The 17690-nt window shown below is 44.2% G+C and overlaps 1 protein-coding gene across 1 annotated transcript; it reads right to left on the reverse strand.

The window, feature by feature from the left end:
- Nucleotides 1–1246: 1246 nt before the first annotated feature.
- Nucleotides 1247–16429, reverse strand: LOC138117535 (uncharacterized). The gene is made up of 3 exons (XM_069027938.1): nucleotides 16065–16429; nucleotides 11103–11293; nucleotides 1247–4172 (listed from the first exon to the last, which is right to left on the reverse strand). The coding sequence occupies exon 3, from the start codon at nucleotides 4167–4169 to the stop codon at nucleotides 1830–1832; it is 2340 nt and encodes a 779-aa protein (XP_068884039.1). The 5' UTR covers nucleotides 4170–4172; nucleotides 11103–11293; nucleotides 16065–16429; the 3' UTR covers nucleotides 1247–1829.
- Nucleotides 16430–17690: the final 1261 nt, after the last annotated feature.

Consider the following 17690-nt stretch of genomic DNA (forward strand, 5'->3'; position numbering starts at 1 on the left):
TTCATTTCACACAGTATCTCGGTGGACTTGGCTCAAAACAGCATGATCATTGCTTACTTATAAAATCTCCAGCAGCAGAGCCACAGCAAAGAGACTTCAAAAGTAAAAATCTCATTCTGTTCTGATCATATGTATTTGCATTTATAAAACATATTTACACTTGTTAGCATCAAGTCACATGTGTGGTGACCATGTTGCCATTCCTCAACTCCAGCATGCTGTCACAATGCAGCAATGTAGAACCACTTGGTTCAGAATCAGAATGCCCTTTGTGACTAGGTACAGATTTTTTTTAGTGACAAGCCATGCCTAAATTAGCAGAAAGGGAACATCTCAGCCACTTTCAAAACAGTTACAGACAACTTTGAAGGACTCTGAAACTAAAGGCTGTATAACTTTCATATACAGGAAAGAACAAAGGTTGCATCACTTGCCTTTAGGGAGGAGCAAGTCCTTTCTCATGTTGGAGAATACAAGTGAAGGTTTACATGGGCATTGTAGAAACTCAAGCAAATTTCTGGGATAAAGAAAAGTATTTCTCGCATGACTGCAGCAATTTATCCAATTCCTAAGGTATGCTGAGTTTAAAGTTGACCAGTTGACCCCAGATGTATTGGTATGAAGGCAAAGAGAATAAATACTTCCGGACTACTACCAATCTCTACAATGTAGTGCAAGAAGTAAATTACATTTTGTTTAGCTGCATGTCACCATGGACAAAGCCGTGCATGTGAAGTGGCTCTCATTGATATACAATACTATTAGGCCTGGTGAAAAACGTAATATTCATAGAACAGCAGGGCCTCTCCAAAAGGATACAGACAACTGGGAATAGAGAAAACATGACTTTCTGTGTTCACAGTTTTGTGTTAAAACCTTGGTTATGAGAAGCCCAAAAAAGAGCTGTGTACTAAACCACATGTTTTTGCAGTTAGGGACTTCTCTGTTCATCTTTCAGGATGGAATTGTTCCCCAGGAGGGTATTACAGTCATAAAAGTGACTGTGAAAAGAACACTTTTCCAAAGATTCCTAAAAAATTCAGGAGTACTCTGCTGTAGAATTTCAGGCATTTCAGGGCATTTTCACATCAACCTTCAAGCATCTCTATGGGTTTGCTCCAAGAGAGAGCACACGCAACATATCCAACATCTCTGTTTGCAAAATGGCATTATTTCAGGCAGGTATATAGGAACGACGTTCTCTAAGATACAGAGGCTTAAATATAAAGAATGTCACGTTTCAGGCAATTTGAGACACTTCTCTCCTTTTATTAATTTTCCAAACATAGCTATCCAGATATTACTGAAAAGGAGACAATCTACTATAGTAGGGTAGCTCAATTTCCTAAACTAAGACCAACTTTGCAAAATAGTTGTACACTGATAATAATAAAGGACCTCTGGAAGCAATGCTAATAAAGAATTCCTATTATAAAAATTTGGACTACCTATTCTCCTATGGTAAAGTGAGCTACAGGTCACTGAACAACTACATCAAGTCCCTAACAAGCCAGTTTCATGTCTTTGAGGTGTGCCAAGCAACCTCTCTCAGTCCGTAGTCTTCTGTAAGGATGTGCAGGTGGAGCCAGTTTCTGCCTCGTAGACGTAGGAACATCACAACAGCACCGTGGTAAACTGGAAGGTGAAGGGCAGGGCAATGCAGAGATGTGTGTCTGCACAGTGAATCCGTGTGCCGCAGCATCTTCCATCCACGGGAGCAGGAAAGCAGCTTCAGGATTGCCAGTGAAAAAAGGAAGAATTATGCAGTGCTCACGTGGCTGCCATCGGGTGTGAGCCCCCCCAGCACAGCTCTGTGCAGGGAATTCCTCTCAGTGGCCGGAGAGCAGCATCCAGAGGCGAAATCGCAGCTGACCGTAAGCTCGCATCGCCTCTGCGTGGGCGGCCGGATCTTGGGCCAGGTGCTCAAAGAGGTTGAGCGGCTCGACCGCTCGCATTGCCGGCGGCAAGCTGATCTCTGCAGGAAGCCTCTGGTTGCCTAGGACAAAGTGCTCCAGGCGTTTCAACTGCAGGCAGCGGCGCAGGTATGCCATGATGTCCCACAGCCGCCGTGCAAATTCCCTCCTGCGCCACTGGGACAGCGGTACGGTGGTCAGCACGTGCATGACCACAGTCTTCCAGGTCGAGCTGGAAAAACCTGTGCCCCTCAGGATGCAGGTGAAGAGCTGCAGGCATTTCAGGTGCAAGCTCTCACACGGCACCTGCCTGGCGACGTGCTGGAAGAATTTTGCCTCTGCCACAGCGTACGTCTCAGGCCACGCTGTGCTTGCGATGGAGTCGGCCTCGGCGGGCTGGCTGCTCACAAAGATGCTGGAGCTGCCTGTCTGGGCCTCTGTGGGCTGGCTGACCGCAAAGATGTCGGAGTCCCCGTGGCGCACCCCAAACAACATCTCCACCACCAGGCTCTTCTTGCCTTTGCTCAGCCAGAATTGGCAGGACCGGCTGCAGGGCTGAAACACCAAGTGCCATGAGTACGACTGAGGCAAATGCAGCCATGAGCATCTCACCAGCTGGTAGAACCAGTGGGAGGTTTTCTCCACGTCCAGGTAGGAGCCGGTGCAGAGTGTCTCTAGGAGGCTGGGCTTCTGCTTCCGCCGCAGCTCCTCCTGCGAGTGGTGCAGGAAGCACAACAGCTTCTCGCCCAGCTGCTCCCTCTCGCACGTGCACACCAGCTCCACACGGACGCAGAAGGTCCTTGCTGCCATCTGCCCTGCACTGTTCAGCTCCAGGTGGAAGGCGTGTCCCGGTGGGGGATTCAGTGGGACCAGCACGCGGTACACCCCATCCTGCTCACGGGGACTCCAACCCTCAAAGGCACTGCCCACCCCGATGGCTTCTTGAGGCACCGGATAGAAACTATTGCTCACGCTGTCAATAAAGACACGCGTGAAGCTCTCCATCAGCTCAGCTGCCACTGAGCGACCTTTCTCCACGTCCTCGACGGGACACTGTATGCGATCCACTAATAGGATCCCTCGCTTATTCCCAGCGTCACGGGCGTCTTCTTCAATTCCACCACGGCTGCCTTTGCCCTTGCCAGCATAGCCTTCTTTTTCACTGGTAGCCACATGACCTTGTTCTCCTTCTTTTGCATCTTCATTCTTCTCTCCATTCGCATTTGCATCACCCTGTTTCTCATCTCTGTTTGCAGCACTGGTCTCTTCATTTCCAAGGTGAGTGGTTTTTTCCTCAGTTGCAGCAAACCCACTGTGGTCTATTGCCTTCCCACCATCACTGGTGTCTTCCTGCCCAATCCAATCACTGCTTTGTTGTTCACTGGCATCACTGCTTCCCTGCACCTTCACATCTGCTTTTTCTTCCTTTCCATCTACCTCGTATACTCCTTTATTTACATCATCACTGTTGCCTGCCTTCATATACGCATCATCGGTTTTTTCTTCATTTCCATCTCCGTCTTCCTTTCCAGCATCCTTGTCTGGCTCCACCTTCACATCCTTGTTTTCTCCTTCATTTACTTCATCTAGGTCTTCCACACCTCCAGTAACATTGCCAGGTTCTTGTTCATTTCCTTCGGCAGTATTGTATCCTGGCATATTCCCATCACTCCAGCCTTCATCTTTCTTTGCATCATGGCCATCGTCACTTTTAACATCACTGTCTTTCTTCAACTTCACATCTTCATCTCGTTCATTGGCATCATCATCGTCTCCTTCATTTGCAGCCACAGGACTGCCTTCTCCTTCATTTCCACTGCCGCTGTCATCTGCCTCCACAGTCACATCTATGGTTTCTCCATCTCCCTTGGAATCCAAACTGTCTTCTTCCTTTTCTTTTTCCTTCTCCTCTCCCAAGGTCTTGCAGGAGCTCTGGTCCTTGCCGCTGCTGTTGGTTTCGCTGGCTTCAGGACTCCTCCTGCAGCTAAACCACAGGCCCAAGAGGAGCAGGAGTCCAGCAAGAGCCCAGAATGGCCACTGCTGCAGGGCACCAAAGAGCAGGGCTCCCCAGCCCTCGTCCTGCTGCTCCAGGGGCCCTTGCTCCAGCTCCTGCAGCAGCCGAGCCATCTCGCGGTCAAGCAGCTCCTCACGCTCCTGCATTCGCCGGTGCGTGGCCTCATCCAGCCCATCCCCAGCTGGCTGGGGGTACTGGATCAGGCTTTGCACGAGCACGAAGAGCAATGACAATAAAGCCATGGTCTGCAAGAGGACACACAGAAGGGGTTCAGTAGGGCCAGCATGGAGGCAGCCAGTGGGGGGCAGGAGCCACAGGGACGTGGCAGCAGGAAGGAGAGGGCCCCCGGCAGCTGGCAGGAGGCAAGGCCTGCACCGCTGCCCCAGCAAGCACCGAGCCTGAGCAAGGCACTCCCAACCAGGGGCTGGGCCCTGGATGCAGGGACAGAACACACGCCCCGGGTGCCGGCGCTTCTGCCCCAGCCCTCCCCCAGCCCTGCCTCCCCACCGCCTGTGTGCACTCACCGCTTGCCCAGGCTCTACTGGGGCAGCGGCAACCCATGGGGCCTTTAATAGCTGCCCCCATTGTGACACGGCCCCTGTGCTGTCACAGGCCCCAGAGCGCATCACAGGCCAGCCCCACCCACCATCCCCAGCCCGGGAACTCATCATGGCCCTGGGCACCCAAAGCCTCAAGAGACACAAAGTGCAGACCCATCAGTCGTGAACCTGGGAACCCCAGAGCTTCCCTGTACAAAGCAGGCACAAGTGCCCTCCCACACAAACCCTTGTCAAATATAAATATGGGTGACATGATCCATGGATGCTCTTGGTATATAGGTGTAAGCTTTTATTTAATCTTGGAGGGGGACATTTTTTATTAATAATATTTATATTGATTACTTTTGGGGCAGTATGTCATATAGGCTAATGTTTTGTTACAGATTTAGTGAGAAATCTTTCTGAAAGAAATCCAGGCTGCTTGAATGATGCACAGGAAGATCTAACACCCTCCTTTAAGAGGCTCAGTAAGTTAATTACAAAATTTTGGTGTCTTCAGCAACCTCTCAGCTCTTAAAACTCTATGGTTCAACACAGTGCAAAATTCTGGGATAGCCAGGATTTTGTTCAGAAAGTAGAATGTCTCCTTTTTCAAATTTGTAGCAAAGATGTACATCTGTCACTCCCACCATCTTCAAAATTGTCTGCCTTAAACAGAGTTAACCAATCTCTCTGACTTGTTTGATGTTGCGCTGGTTAAATAAAGGAAATTCTGACTCTTTCTGCTATCTCTGTGTATTTATCTCCAAAGGACTGTGAGTACGGAAGAGTCATCCCCTATATTCCTCAGCTCTTCTTTGGGGAACTCACCTAGAAATGGAACTGCAGAAATGGGGAGGGAGGAAAAAGAAACAGGATGTGAATCGAGCACCTGCATAGTGACCACAGATGTCCACTGCTAGACAGACACTGACGTCAGGCAGATCGTGCCCTCCAAATAGTGCTCAGAAAGAGAACAAGTTTGGGATTTCTGAAACTGCTCTGAATTGGATTTGCTTAAACAGATGTCATTAGTAAAAGTAATCAAAGAAAGAGTTTTGATCCCTCTTCCAAGCTGATGCCACTTATCATGTCTCTTCCCTGCATTCTTCTAGGGAAGCTGTTTTTGATGTTGTCCCGTCCTTCTTTTTATAAGAGAGCAAAAATCCTTTGTTAAGTATTACTCTTTCAGTTTTGTTTCCTCTCATCTTCTGAGATACAGTAAAGTGAACATTCAGCAGAATAGTTTTGTATTTTTTGAATACAATTCTTCTTTTATCCAATTGAGGCCCTTCTGTGATCATGAAAAAACAGCCTCCAGTCAGTGACATCAACAGTTTACACTCATAAGAGCTTGACATGGGTCAGTTCTCCAAGGTTATTCTTAGTTCAACTGCTATGTAAGCTGTTGATGTCACTGACTGGAGGCTGCTCTTCAGGACATGATATATATGATAATTATATGACAGAAAATGCAACATAGAGTTGAATCTGACCTTCAAGTTCACTAGCTTAAAAAAGGAAAAAAAATGTCTGCAAGAAATTTGCTGCTTTTCCCATTACTAAGATGTAATAAATGCCTTCAAGTTTATACTCAGTCGACGGCATATACACATGGACAGCAGCGCCCATCCATCTTCAAGCTAGGGTACATTTTAAGTCTCAATGATCACTGCCTCCAGAAAGCATTTTTGAGACAAAACAGGCAAAGTCTTTTGCATATCTAGACAATCATCCAATACTAGGATCTTCACTCTCACATAAACACTTCATGTTTTTCCATAGAGGAATCTGAGATAGATTTTTCTGACAAATAACAGACCACCAAAAATTAATTAAACGACAAACAAGGGAAAAGCACCACTTCCTCACTCAGCACATTTTCCTTGATTTTCATTAAGCATTCAGATTTACAGACGCTGATATTGCCACAAGAGCAGTTTTTTTCTGGTTTTACTTCCTCTTCTAGTAGAGCAAGCACAGCTGCAAAATGCAAGCTCATTTCTAGGCTCTCTTACACATCACCAGTTTACCACATTCCAACCAGTCATAGCTGTGCAACACCCCGTCAGGGTACTGGGATTACTGCAGTGTCACAGACAGCTTAAGTGAGCTGTACAGTTTTAACTACGTTTTAGATGTATAATTAAATGATGCATGACATGGAAATAAGCCAGCTGTACTGAAACTGAACAAACTAACTGCTGTGATGCAACAGTTAAGCATCTCATCAGTTATAAAATGAAACAGGTTTAAAGCAAAAGCAATATGGAGAACAGAATGCTTGACACTGTTAAATAGCATGTTCAAAGGATAATTTTTGAACATTAAGGAAATGTACTCACCCAGTCAAATTTTCAAAAGAATTCCTGGCACCAAAATGTTCTCTGTTTGCTTTTTCACCATGTTTTAAGAATGGATCACTCTTAGGGGGAAGAAAATCCTGTGTGCAAAACACTGCGGGAAACTAAACAATCCTTAAACATGGCTAATTGCCACGTGGAGCTGATGGTTTAGCACGGTCATCCTTCAGCAGAGGAGAAAGAACTGCCTGTCTTTAGTTTACTTAGGTAAGATGAAAAAAGTGAGGAGTGTGAATTTGATCTCGCTTCAATTTACTTCAGTGGAAAAACTCTTGCCATGACTTCAGTGAGAGTGAGACTGCACCTTAATTCATTCTATATGGAGAAAAACAAACCAGCTGAGAATAATGCTTTTGTTTATTAGATTTAAATTACTACCATAGTCGTTTTGAACAGTGCTAAGTAAATCCTGCTTTAAAAGCCAAACCTTGCCTTCAGTCGTGCTTATTCCTCTGTACTGTGTCACAGTGCAGGATTCCTGGTCCTCTGACCAAGTCACGGCTGTCAAAGTAAGCATGGTTTGCTCTGGGGAATGGCCACATTCCCACACGGGAATGATACATGTTTGTGGATATCACTGGTGACAATGCCCAAATCTGGCCTGGTGCATGCCCCCCAGCCAAGAAACTAGGGTGCACGCTTTGGTAATATAAATGCATTCACTGAGAACACAGACTACACTTACTGAAATGTCCATGGAAAGCAGCCAAGTAAATCAAATCAATAGGGTTAAATTTGCAATTTCTCTCTTTCTGCAGGAAAATTTTAGGATAGCCACAAATTGAGAAAAATTTGATTTTTTTTCTTCTTTTTCTCAGAAGGCAATCAACCTTCTGGGTCTGGCTATTCTTTACTTCTCCCTATGAAGTAAAATCTAAAAAGACACGATATTTATGGAAGGACCTCCCAATGAATTAGGAAAAATTATTACTCAGAAGATAAAACAGAAACAAGACTGTCTACACTGTATGAATTAAACATACGAGAATTAGGACACAGAGCCTTCCATTCTTTAGTAACAGAACTGATGCTGTCCTGAAAATGACATGAATGAATTAGACTGGTGTATGAAAACCTTCTGCATCTGCTCTAGAGGTTGGAATGAGGATGTTAAATGAGGCAGCAGACAACAAGGATGTGCTGCTTAGGGAAGCTGTGGTTGTGGAGTTCTGCAGTTTGGATGAAGGTCACAGGTTATCTCCATCTACATGAAAATGAGTGATAAATACACACTGTCGGTCTTAAGACTGAAAGAGTACTAGGCAAAGAGAGTTAAAATATGGAATATTACTCAAAATCATCCCCTGGTTTTCTAAAGATCCTAATCTTCTATTAGAAGACAGTTTGTTACCTTCTCCTAATATTAAAACTACAGTAATAAAAGCACCTCAATCTTGTAGAAGTATCTAAGATACACAGATTAAGTAAGGTATATGCACTGAGAGCACCCTAAAAACATCACAAGAGGAGTGACAATTTCTGGGATAGTAATGACATGAACAAGTATCTAACTTAAGTCTGAGTGAATAAGAGTATTTTTCAACTAATGGATATGGGAAAATGTGAAAAGATGAGATACGTGATTAAAGATCATAGTGGATTTGATTAACACAGGTGGAGAATATATGACTTTGATTCTGTACTACAACGTATTTTAATTGATTTGTGTGTAGTTTTAGTTTTATACATGCACAGTTTTTTTAGAACACATCTTTAGACTGGGACAAACAATAAAGGAAATCCATTGTACGACTTTACATTGATCCCGACATCACTCACTGGAATATCTTAACATTTCCTGCACAGATTCCCATTCGTTAAGATGACGACCTTGAGAAGAAGGAAACCTATAGCTGCCATTCAGAGAAGGTCTAAAATTTTAATTGCTGTTTGAACACAAAGGAGCTTTGACATGCTGTGGTTTATTGAAGCACTCCTGCAGTTATAGACACATCTTTAACCACCCTACCCTCTCCCTCTTCCTCCATCCACCACTGATTGATGCAACTGGAAAATTCAGTAACTGCAAAGTCCTGCTTACTTCCAGCTCTCCTGCCCCAGCAAATGCTCAGCTCTTCTGGGAAGATGGAGCTATGCCATAAACTCATTGCACATGAAAGGAGACGAAACCTTCCCTTCAAAGACACGTGTGACCAGGTTTTTGGAACTGCCTGACGTGGCCAGTTCTCATCTGTTTTCCATAAAGAAGGAGAAGAGCCCTGTATTCTCCTCTTCATGATAGTTCAAGTATTAATTCCAAAGAACAGAGATGCCAGGACTTGTCAGTGACATGACTAACAATTTTATGACAACTGGCAAAACAGTTCATTTCTCCTACATCTTATTCTCAGAAACCTTGGAATTGTTTTGTCTGAAAGATTTGGGGGGAGGAAGGTAGACTTAATTCTCACAACTATATTAAATACTCAGTATATGTGATATCCTGTTGTCAACACACAATATACAGTTTGATTATGATAAGCCATACTGGAATCATTTACAGTACATAAGTGTGAAAAAACAGCATTAAATTTTTTCTTGTTCCATGTGGAAAAATATACACCTTCCAACCCCCCAAGAAAGTAAGACAAAGCACAATAAATTCTGGTAATTCTCTTTCTTCCGACTTTTCAGTTCCATCACAGCTCTCAAAATTAAGATTTATGTGCTATTTTGCATCTGCATCTGTTGTTGATTTTCCCCCCCTACGGGGATATAGGTGAATAAGTTTGGACAGGAAACGGTATCCCTCAAGCCAAACTGAAAGGTTTATAAAGTTGCTAATAAAAGTTTGGGTCAGGGCCTAAATATCAATCATCTGCTCATCATCTTTTTAAACGAGCTCAGGCATTTCCCCAACTGTTCCCAGCAGGTCTCTGCCACTATTTTAAACTAAGATTTCAGCCATTTTTTTTCCCCTGTGTTGACCTCAATAATTTTTCTTTCTCCCCCTCTTTACCTGCCAAAGGCATCCATCAGGATTTTGCCAAAGGCTATCTGCTTTTGAAGTTGAGAGGAATTCACTAATCGTGAGTGTCAAATCCACAATAAATGCCGTCGCCATGTGGTACATGCTGCTTTTGGGAATTATCTCAAAAGGCCTGGCTGTGAGAAGGCCGGCTGTATGTTAGGAGGGTTTTACTGCTAACTTTCGTAACTCACGTCAGGTCTTTCAGTTTCTCTATTCATTGGCTTCAGTGAGTGCAACTGTTTCCCAAAGTAATAAAAATGTTGTCAAGATCCCTTGATCTTGCTTCCTCTGTCTCTCTCACACAAACACATCCAAACACATTTATATACACAGTGGAATAGCATGCCCAGTGGCACGCAAATCTAGCAAAAGAGAAGCTTGTAAATAAATAGCAAGTCATTCTGCTTACTCAATAAATTTCTCTGGGTGTTAAACTCATGATAAACATATCATAAGCCCCAATGAAGGCTTTACAGCCTGTCCCATCACACCATCCTGAGTGTAACTCTGCAATGCATAGGAAGACATAAGTTTGAAAAACAGAGCAGAAATAGCTCCCATAAGGGCAAGGTGCTGACACAGCTGAAACATAACTAATGGGAGAGCACTTGTTTTCATTAAAGAAGAAAGTATCAGTGACACACCTCTGTGCCTGTGCAGGTGTGCTGTACATTCAAAGCAAAAAGAAATCTACCTTCTTTAAAAACTTGTCCATTAATACATAAATATGTCTGTGTTGAAATCCCTCGGTACCATTCTTAACAAGAACTACACACAAGACTAAGAAATTCTGCAGAGAAACACGCTTTTGTGATCCAAAGAGGCAAGGAGAAAGAAAACCACCTATGAAGAGTTTAACATACCCACTTAGTGATAGAAAAAGAATTATTACAAAAATAAATGTCAGTCCCCTTGAAACACTTGAGTCAGCTCTCTCAACTTCCTCTGATGCTGTAGGAAGGTGTGAACGTCCTCCATGTCTCACATCATCCCTACCAGCCACATAGGAATGTCTCCAATGCACCTCAGAGTGTTTCAAGTACCACTCCCCTCTAATTTATGTAGAGTCTGTTAACATCCTCTTGGAGCAAACAGAAATAATACTTTTAAAAGACAGTTATACTTCAGAAACATGTGCCCCGACACAACAAAAAGCCCAGATTTTAATACTGCCCCGAGGCAGAATTCATCCATCTTTAAGGCTTCTATTGTGTATTTCCTGGTTAGTAATACAAAAGAACTGCTGGCAGTATCACATCAAAACGGAAGTGGCAGAATCAGAAAAACTTCTGAAAAGTTTACCTTTATAGGAAAGCTTCAGTCTTGGGATATTTTGTTTTGACATTCCAGTGACTGGAAGGAACAGCATCACTAAAGACAGCGGGCTGCAGGCACGTGGCACTTGCAAAGCTCTCATTCTGCTCTCCTCTTCTGTATCTTCTTTTGTACTATGGTGAAGTATCTCCCCACTTTTCAAACAATCCAAGTTTTATCTGGAAGAAAAAAAGAAAACATCTGCAGATCTGCTTTACTGCATAAGTAACAATTCTGTAAGCAAGCCAGACCTATCTTTAAGGAGCACCTCAGTTAATTTCTTTGCTACAAAAGTATTTTTCCTCTAGTACAAGTAAATATGTTTTGTTTCCTTAATACTAAATTTACACATTTTGACATTGGAAAAATATGTAAACTTTTCAGACACCAGTGTCTAGCCTAGCTAAAGTTTAAGCACAAATTAAATTAATGCAGTATCCATAAAAAGAACATCTGACATTCAAAAGTGACCATGCAACTTGATAGTTAATACCAGTCCATTGGATATCTTATATGTTTTATAGCTCTTTTTGTCTCAGTACAACAGCTATTGTGTGTTTATGCTATGACTAGAATGAACTGTAATGTCTCAGATGCCATGGGGGTACAAGCTGAGTTAACAGTGAGTACATATCCATATCCATCAAAAACTTTTCATAAATAAACTAAGAAAACTGGACAGAGCAAGCAGTTGTGTTTAGTTTTAATAGAGAAAAAAGTCAAAGCGGATGATGGATTTAAAAGTGCTTTCAGTATGATATTTCCAGCAGAATAACTGCCTCAACTCATCCACCAAAATGTCCTATAAACTTTAATGAGTGTTTCAGGCTGGGGTCAATAGGCTGATATGGGATTTTGTTAGCACAGTGTGCAACTAAGCCAGCTTTGCAACACTTTTCACTTAGTAAGAATCATTCGTAGTCCATAAATCTTAAAGTGTTTTACAAACGAAAGCAATTATCACTGCCCTTATTTTCCCTATGCAAAAACGGAACCATAAAGCTGCAATGAACCTATTTCCTCAAGGTCACACAGCCAGCACAGGAGTTGAAAAGAAAACAGCAACAGCAGTCCTGCTGTCCTTTGTACCCAGCTATCAAGGATCCCTTTTGCCCAATAACTCGACTTTTGCACGTGAAATTATTTGAAACGGCATCTTGAGTTCTGAAGGCAAAACTTCACGGTTAATAAATCACAGAGATCAGAGTATGAAAATATTTGTGAGACCAGATCCTTCCCCCTGCAAGTGCCTGATGCTAGAGGTCAAGGGAGATGGCTGGTGAAATGACAAATGTCAGTGTTTGAGTAATGCTGGAAAACCAAGGAGTAAGGAAATGTTATGGTTAGTCGAGAGATTAATGGCTCATGATGTGCCATGAAAATTCTTTTCTGAAAGGTACTGGAGCTGCCTGATTAAAAGAGCAATCCTAGTGCCCACAGCAGCCAGCACTTGCACAGACACCAAAGGAGAGGTTCCTCGCAAGTCCATGAGAGATGCAGCACAGCTTGTGGCCCCTGAGCCTTTCCACTGGTCTGTTATTTGAACTCCTGCAGCACTAGGTCTTGCAATTCTGTGAGCTACAGCAGCACCCAGAACCAATTCAGCACCTCCTGATACAGGCAGTTCATCCTTCCTGGCATGAAAGGATGGAAACAGAATCCCTTCAGTTCTCTCTGACACAGGAAATCTTGCTCAGATGGGCTTTCTGAGCCTCCAGACTTTCGCTCAGTAGCAAAAGACAAGGAAGTGTGCAAGAAAAGCATGATGGTGAAAAAGAGGGAAACAATCCGTAAAATCCCCAAAGCATAATTCCTATTGCAGAACACTAAGCTTCTTTCTTCTCAGTCCCCTCTTCAACACTCATATTCAGTGTCTGAATGCACTACTCTTGGCCAAGCGTGAGTACACGTTCATGAAATGACATGGAGAGAAAACAGACAAACATGAAATGCCTGTTTCATCTTTCTCTTCCCTTTATTACAGTATCAGATCCTAAGAGAACACCCTTAACTTCTTCTGTGCCAACACATCTATTTGAGGGTGGACCACGAAGGACGGAAGTGGATAAGACTATCCCAGGGTTAAATCGCCTTTAAGAAATTTATTCAGAGGTGAAAAAGGGGAAAAGAAGGAGAGGGGAGGAGGGGGAAGAATATGTGAAAATGAGACATCAGCCCTGTTCATCTTCAGCAGGATGATAGTGACAAACCATACTTCAAAAAGAAGCAATTAAGAGGGAGCCAGTCTCACTGCAAGTATGTTGAGAAGTCATGGCCTGAAGGTCTGGGCCTCAGCCAACAGGGAACTCACCAAAGGATATGGGGCTCATTTTCTTGAGGCAAATTACTGTGAAGAATCAGGACTAAATTTGACTAAAAAACCAGTTGTGTCAATGCACTGTCATTTGCTGAATTGATTGAGAATCAGTACCAAACTCGGGCCTTCGGCCATAGCTCACAACCTCACTTTTTCATGTAGGCTTTTTTTGCTAATGGGAACCTTCCTTTTTTTTTGGTTGGGTTTTTTTTTCCTTTTCCCCTTTTATTTGAATAATGTCTGTGAAAAACCATTTGCTTTCACAAGGCAGTTAGTTTACACTCGAGGCAGCTGCTCTGTGAGCTCGAGCCAACCCTGTCCTGTCTTTAGATTCATTGCAATCTGGCCAGATTGTCACATATATTTTTAGTTTATGATGATCCTCTAATACAATTCCACACAGAGTCCTTCCAACAGTCTAGCTCAGGTTAATGAACTTCAGGCCAACTAACTTGCCATTAATCGTCAGGAAATGCCCTTCCTCTCTGTAACACATGCAATGTCAATCAGTGTCCTGTGCTGAAAAGACCCACGGTCACGCAGCTCAGTAGCAAACAGTTCCACGGGCAGAAATAAAACATAAAACCTAAACGCAAATTTGACTCCCCCATTCCTTCCTCCCCTCAAAAGTAAGAAGAATTTGGTCAGAGAAGGAAAAATTACTGGTTTGTTCAGTTCTTCGATACTTCAGCTAAGGACCAACACATTGTAAAACCTCCTCACCATGAACAGATCCAAAATAACTGAGGAAAAAGAGTCTGAAATGAAAAATGCTGAGGCTAAAGCTGGTTTCCCACCTTGGCTTCAGCTAGGAAATAGCACCGCACTGTGTTCATTATCACCTGCAAGACCGACCAGGGAAGGAAGCCAGGCATACACCTCGCTGAAACAGGGGCATTTCCAATGGAATAAAGAAGCTTTTATTTGCCCCATGTAGGGGTGGGAGGCACAAGGCTGAGGAGGGGCTGAGCAGCCTGGCTCCATCCTGCTAGGACCTCCCTGCGGGGCCCATAAATTGGGAACAGGCCGTAGGTTAAATGCCAAAAGACAGAAAGCTGAACTGCTGGTGCCCGGCCATCCTGACAGAGAGAGGGGCTGGACCTGACTGGCACATGTGGGATGCCACGTCTCTGAAATGAGGTGTCACCTCCCTGCAATTGGTCAGATTTAGTGGAGCCTATAAAACAGATTGCTCTGAAGCTACTGTCTGAAACAAGAAAACCTGGGGCCAATTTACTAAACATAATTTATTCCAGGCCCTTTGTGGCAATAAACAGAGCTCTTCAGCCTTCTCAAACACACAGACAGTAAGGAGTTCTGTGCTTATGGGAGCTTTTTCAGATCGTTCAGCTCAAACCTATCTAAATGCAAAGTCTTGCATTCACAAATACTGTGTAGTTTCCGACTTCTCCTGGCATCATGAAGTCCAGAGCTGAAAGGACTGTGACCCATCTGCAAACACACGCTTTATAAACTGTATTCGTGTAACTCTTGGTTAGTTCTGTAAAATAAAAACCTTTATGGAATTGGAGGATAATTTAAAACCTGTTTCCAACACTAGGTTTCCGAGGTCATTTTGAAATTCAGAATTTTACATTCAAATAAAGAGTTACGGCTCAGTTTTAGTGAACCTAACAGCAATGCTGCAAATTGTGACAGCTGAAAATCTAGAGCAACCCAGTCATCATAAGCTTATAAATTCATTATAAACTTAATGAGTAAGTTGCCTAGGCCACGTAGCCTCAATATCTAATTTACTATCACTGATGCTAGAGTTTTTCTTTCTTTTCCTCATCTATCCTTGTTTGAGATGATCTCGAGGTTTTATTTTGTCTATGGAGTCAGAAGCCAGCAAAAGATGTCCCTTCTAGACATCAATAAAATAGCATGAGTGGCCTGTCAGACAAACATACTGCTTTAAAAGATTTAAAACTAATCACCTACAAGAAGAAACAAAAATTACCCCGCCTACAATTCAAATTGATTGAAAGGTACCTTATCTCTTTATGATCTCTTCCTTAAGTATATGTACTTTATATACATGCACACAAATTTAAAGCATGTTACTTTAACTGCAAATATACAAATACGTGTCCAATGCATTATGTAGATGTCTCACCTTGAAATTATCACACATATTCCAAAAGAAAAATTACTATTGAGTGGTTCAAAACTATACTATAATCATGAACTGGATATTGAATTGTCTTTGTTAATAAGAGAGAAAACTATAAGCATACATGACTCAGATTAGTAACTTATAAAATCAAATAGACTAAAAATAAAATTGCATCATTAGACTTAATATTCTTAACTTAGTTCTGCAATAACAAAGATGACATTCATCCAGAGCACAATGAAACTATGTTCTTGTGCCACTTAGATAGATGGTCTGTTGATATATTATTTGGCAGAAGATGCTTTTCACTTTACCGTGTTCTATTTTATTTCATTGGCACCTCGCGCGTTGCGCCGGGCGGCTCATTCGGGGACATGCGCCGGCTCCCACAGCGCCCCGCCCGCCGCCGCTCCCCGCTGCTCTCGGGAGATCGCACACCGCAGGCGGCCCAAGCCCCGTCTCGCCGACGGCCCTCGCCACCCGCCGCCCGCCGCCGCGTTCTCCCGCTCCCTACCGGCACGAAGCGGCGCCGGAATCCCTCCTGTCCTGGAAAAGGTGCGCTAAAGAAAAAAGAAATGAACTCCGAACTTTCCACAAACGTCCCAAAAAACGAAGCCGCTGTGAGGGGCTTCGAGCTGGGCCTGGTCCCTCAGGGAACGGCGCTTTCCATTGGCTGCCGGAGTAGCCAGGGCTCCTATTGGCTGCCGCACGCTGCGACGCTTCCGATTGGCTGCTGCCCGACCCGCCGCCCCCGGGCCGCTGCTGCTGGGGGTCTCGCCAGGCGGGCTGCAGCCAGAGCAGGACACAGCGCAGCGCCAGCAGGCGTCCGGCGGTGCTCCGTGTCTGTCGGCGTCTGCACTTCAGACAGCCAAATTGCATCTGGGTAATGGTGGCGTGAATGATCGCAGGGATTATTGGGGTGGGCTGGGCCTGGCCAGGTGCCAGCAAAACCGCTCTGTCCCTCTCCTCCTCACCCTGGGCAGGGAACAGAACACATCAGGAAAGGCCCGAGGATCGGGAGAAGGGCACAGAGAGATCACTCACCGGTCACTGGAATAAGAGACACGACTGGGGGGAATAAATTGAATTTATTGTCAAACAAATCAGAGCAAGAGAATGAGAGGTAAACCTGCAGGGCTTTAAGCCTAGGAACGAGGACTTTTTCCTCGGCAGCTCGCAGCTGTACGAGGGGGATAAAGGATCCCCCGAGCAGCGGCTCTGCCCCCCCTCAATGGGGATGTGTCCAGACCCGCCGGTCCATGCCGGGCTTCTTTTTCAATTTCTTAATCAATTAAGGGAAAACTCCCTTTAGTCACCATTTCAAAGCCTTGAATCAAGGGGAAAACGGAGCTTCCCTCTCAATTTAGACCCGTAATTGATGCATGAGGGTCTCCCCTAAATTTAAACCCAAAGAAAAAGTGAATCAAGGGGGACTTTTGCTCAAATTAGCCTCCTAAAATGAGGGGAAATGCAGCTTCCTCTTCACTTTCCCTCAAGAAACACCATTTTGGGGGCTTTTGGACACGTTTTTCCTCTATGAAGGTCCCTTCAAATGAGGGTCCCCCTCGATGGAACTCTTATAATGGCACATAAAGGGCTTCCCTTTAAAACCAGGGACGGTGGTGTTTTGCCCTCAGTTTTAACCTTAAGATTATGAAAATGGGGCGGTTTCCCTCAATTCAAATCCATCAAACAGCACCATAAAGGCTTTCTTCTTCCAATTAGACAGGAAAATAATGCAAAACAGTGATTCCCAGCCAACTGAGATACAAAATCATGAAAACGTTGTGTCAATTGAGACCCTCCAAACAGTAGATGAAGTGGGATCCTCCTAAGTTCAAGCACAATTAAAGAAATGGAGTGTTTTCCCCTCAATTAAAATCCTTTTTCTTCTCGTAACCCCCCCCGCCCCCCTTTTTTGGGGGGGAGGGGGGGGCGAGGCACTGGGAGCACTTCCTCCTCCTCACTGGTCGCACTTGGGGCTGCTGCACGTTGGAGAGTGGTGGGAAGTTTCCTCCCAGTTCCCTCCCAGCGTTCCCAGTATCTCTTCCAGTGCTCCCACTGGCAAAACACTGGGGGACACTGCATGGTCTGATGATGGAGGGGTGCATTGTCGAGGATCACAGAGGGGCCCGGGGGG

This window comes from Aphelocoma coerulescens, chromosome 1 (genome assembly GCF_041296385.1).
Source record: "Aphelocoma coerulescens isolate FSJ_1873_10779 chromosome 1, UR_Acoe_1.0, whole genome shotgun sequence".
Taxonomy (NCBI): domain Eukaryota; kingdom Metazoa; phylum Chordata; class Aves; order Passeriformes; family Corvidae; genus Aphelocoma; species Aphelocoma coerulescens.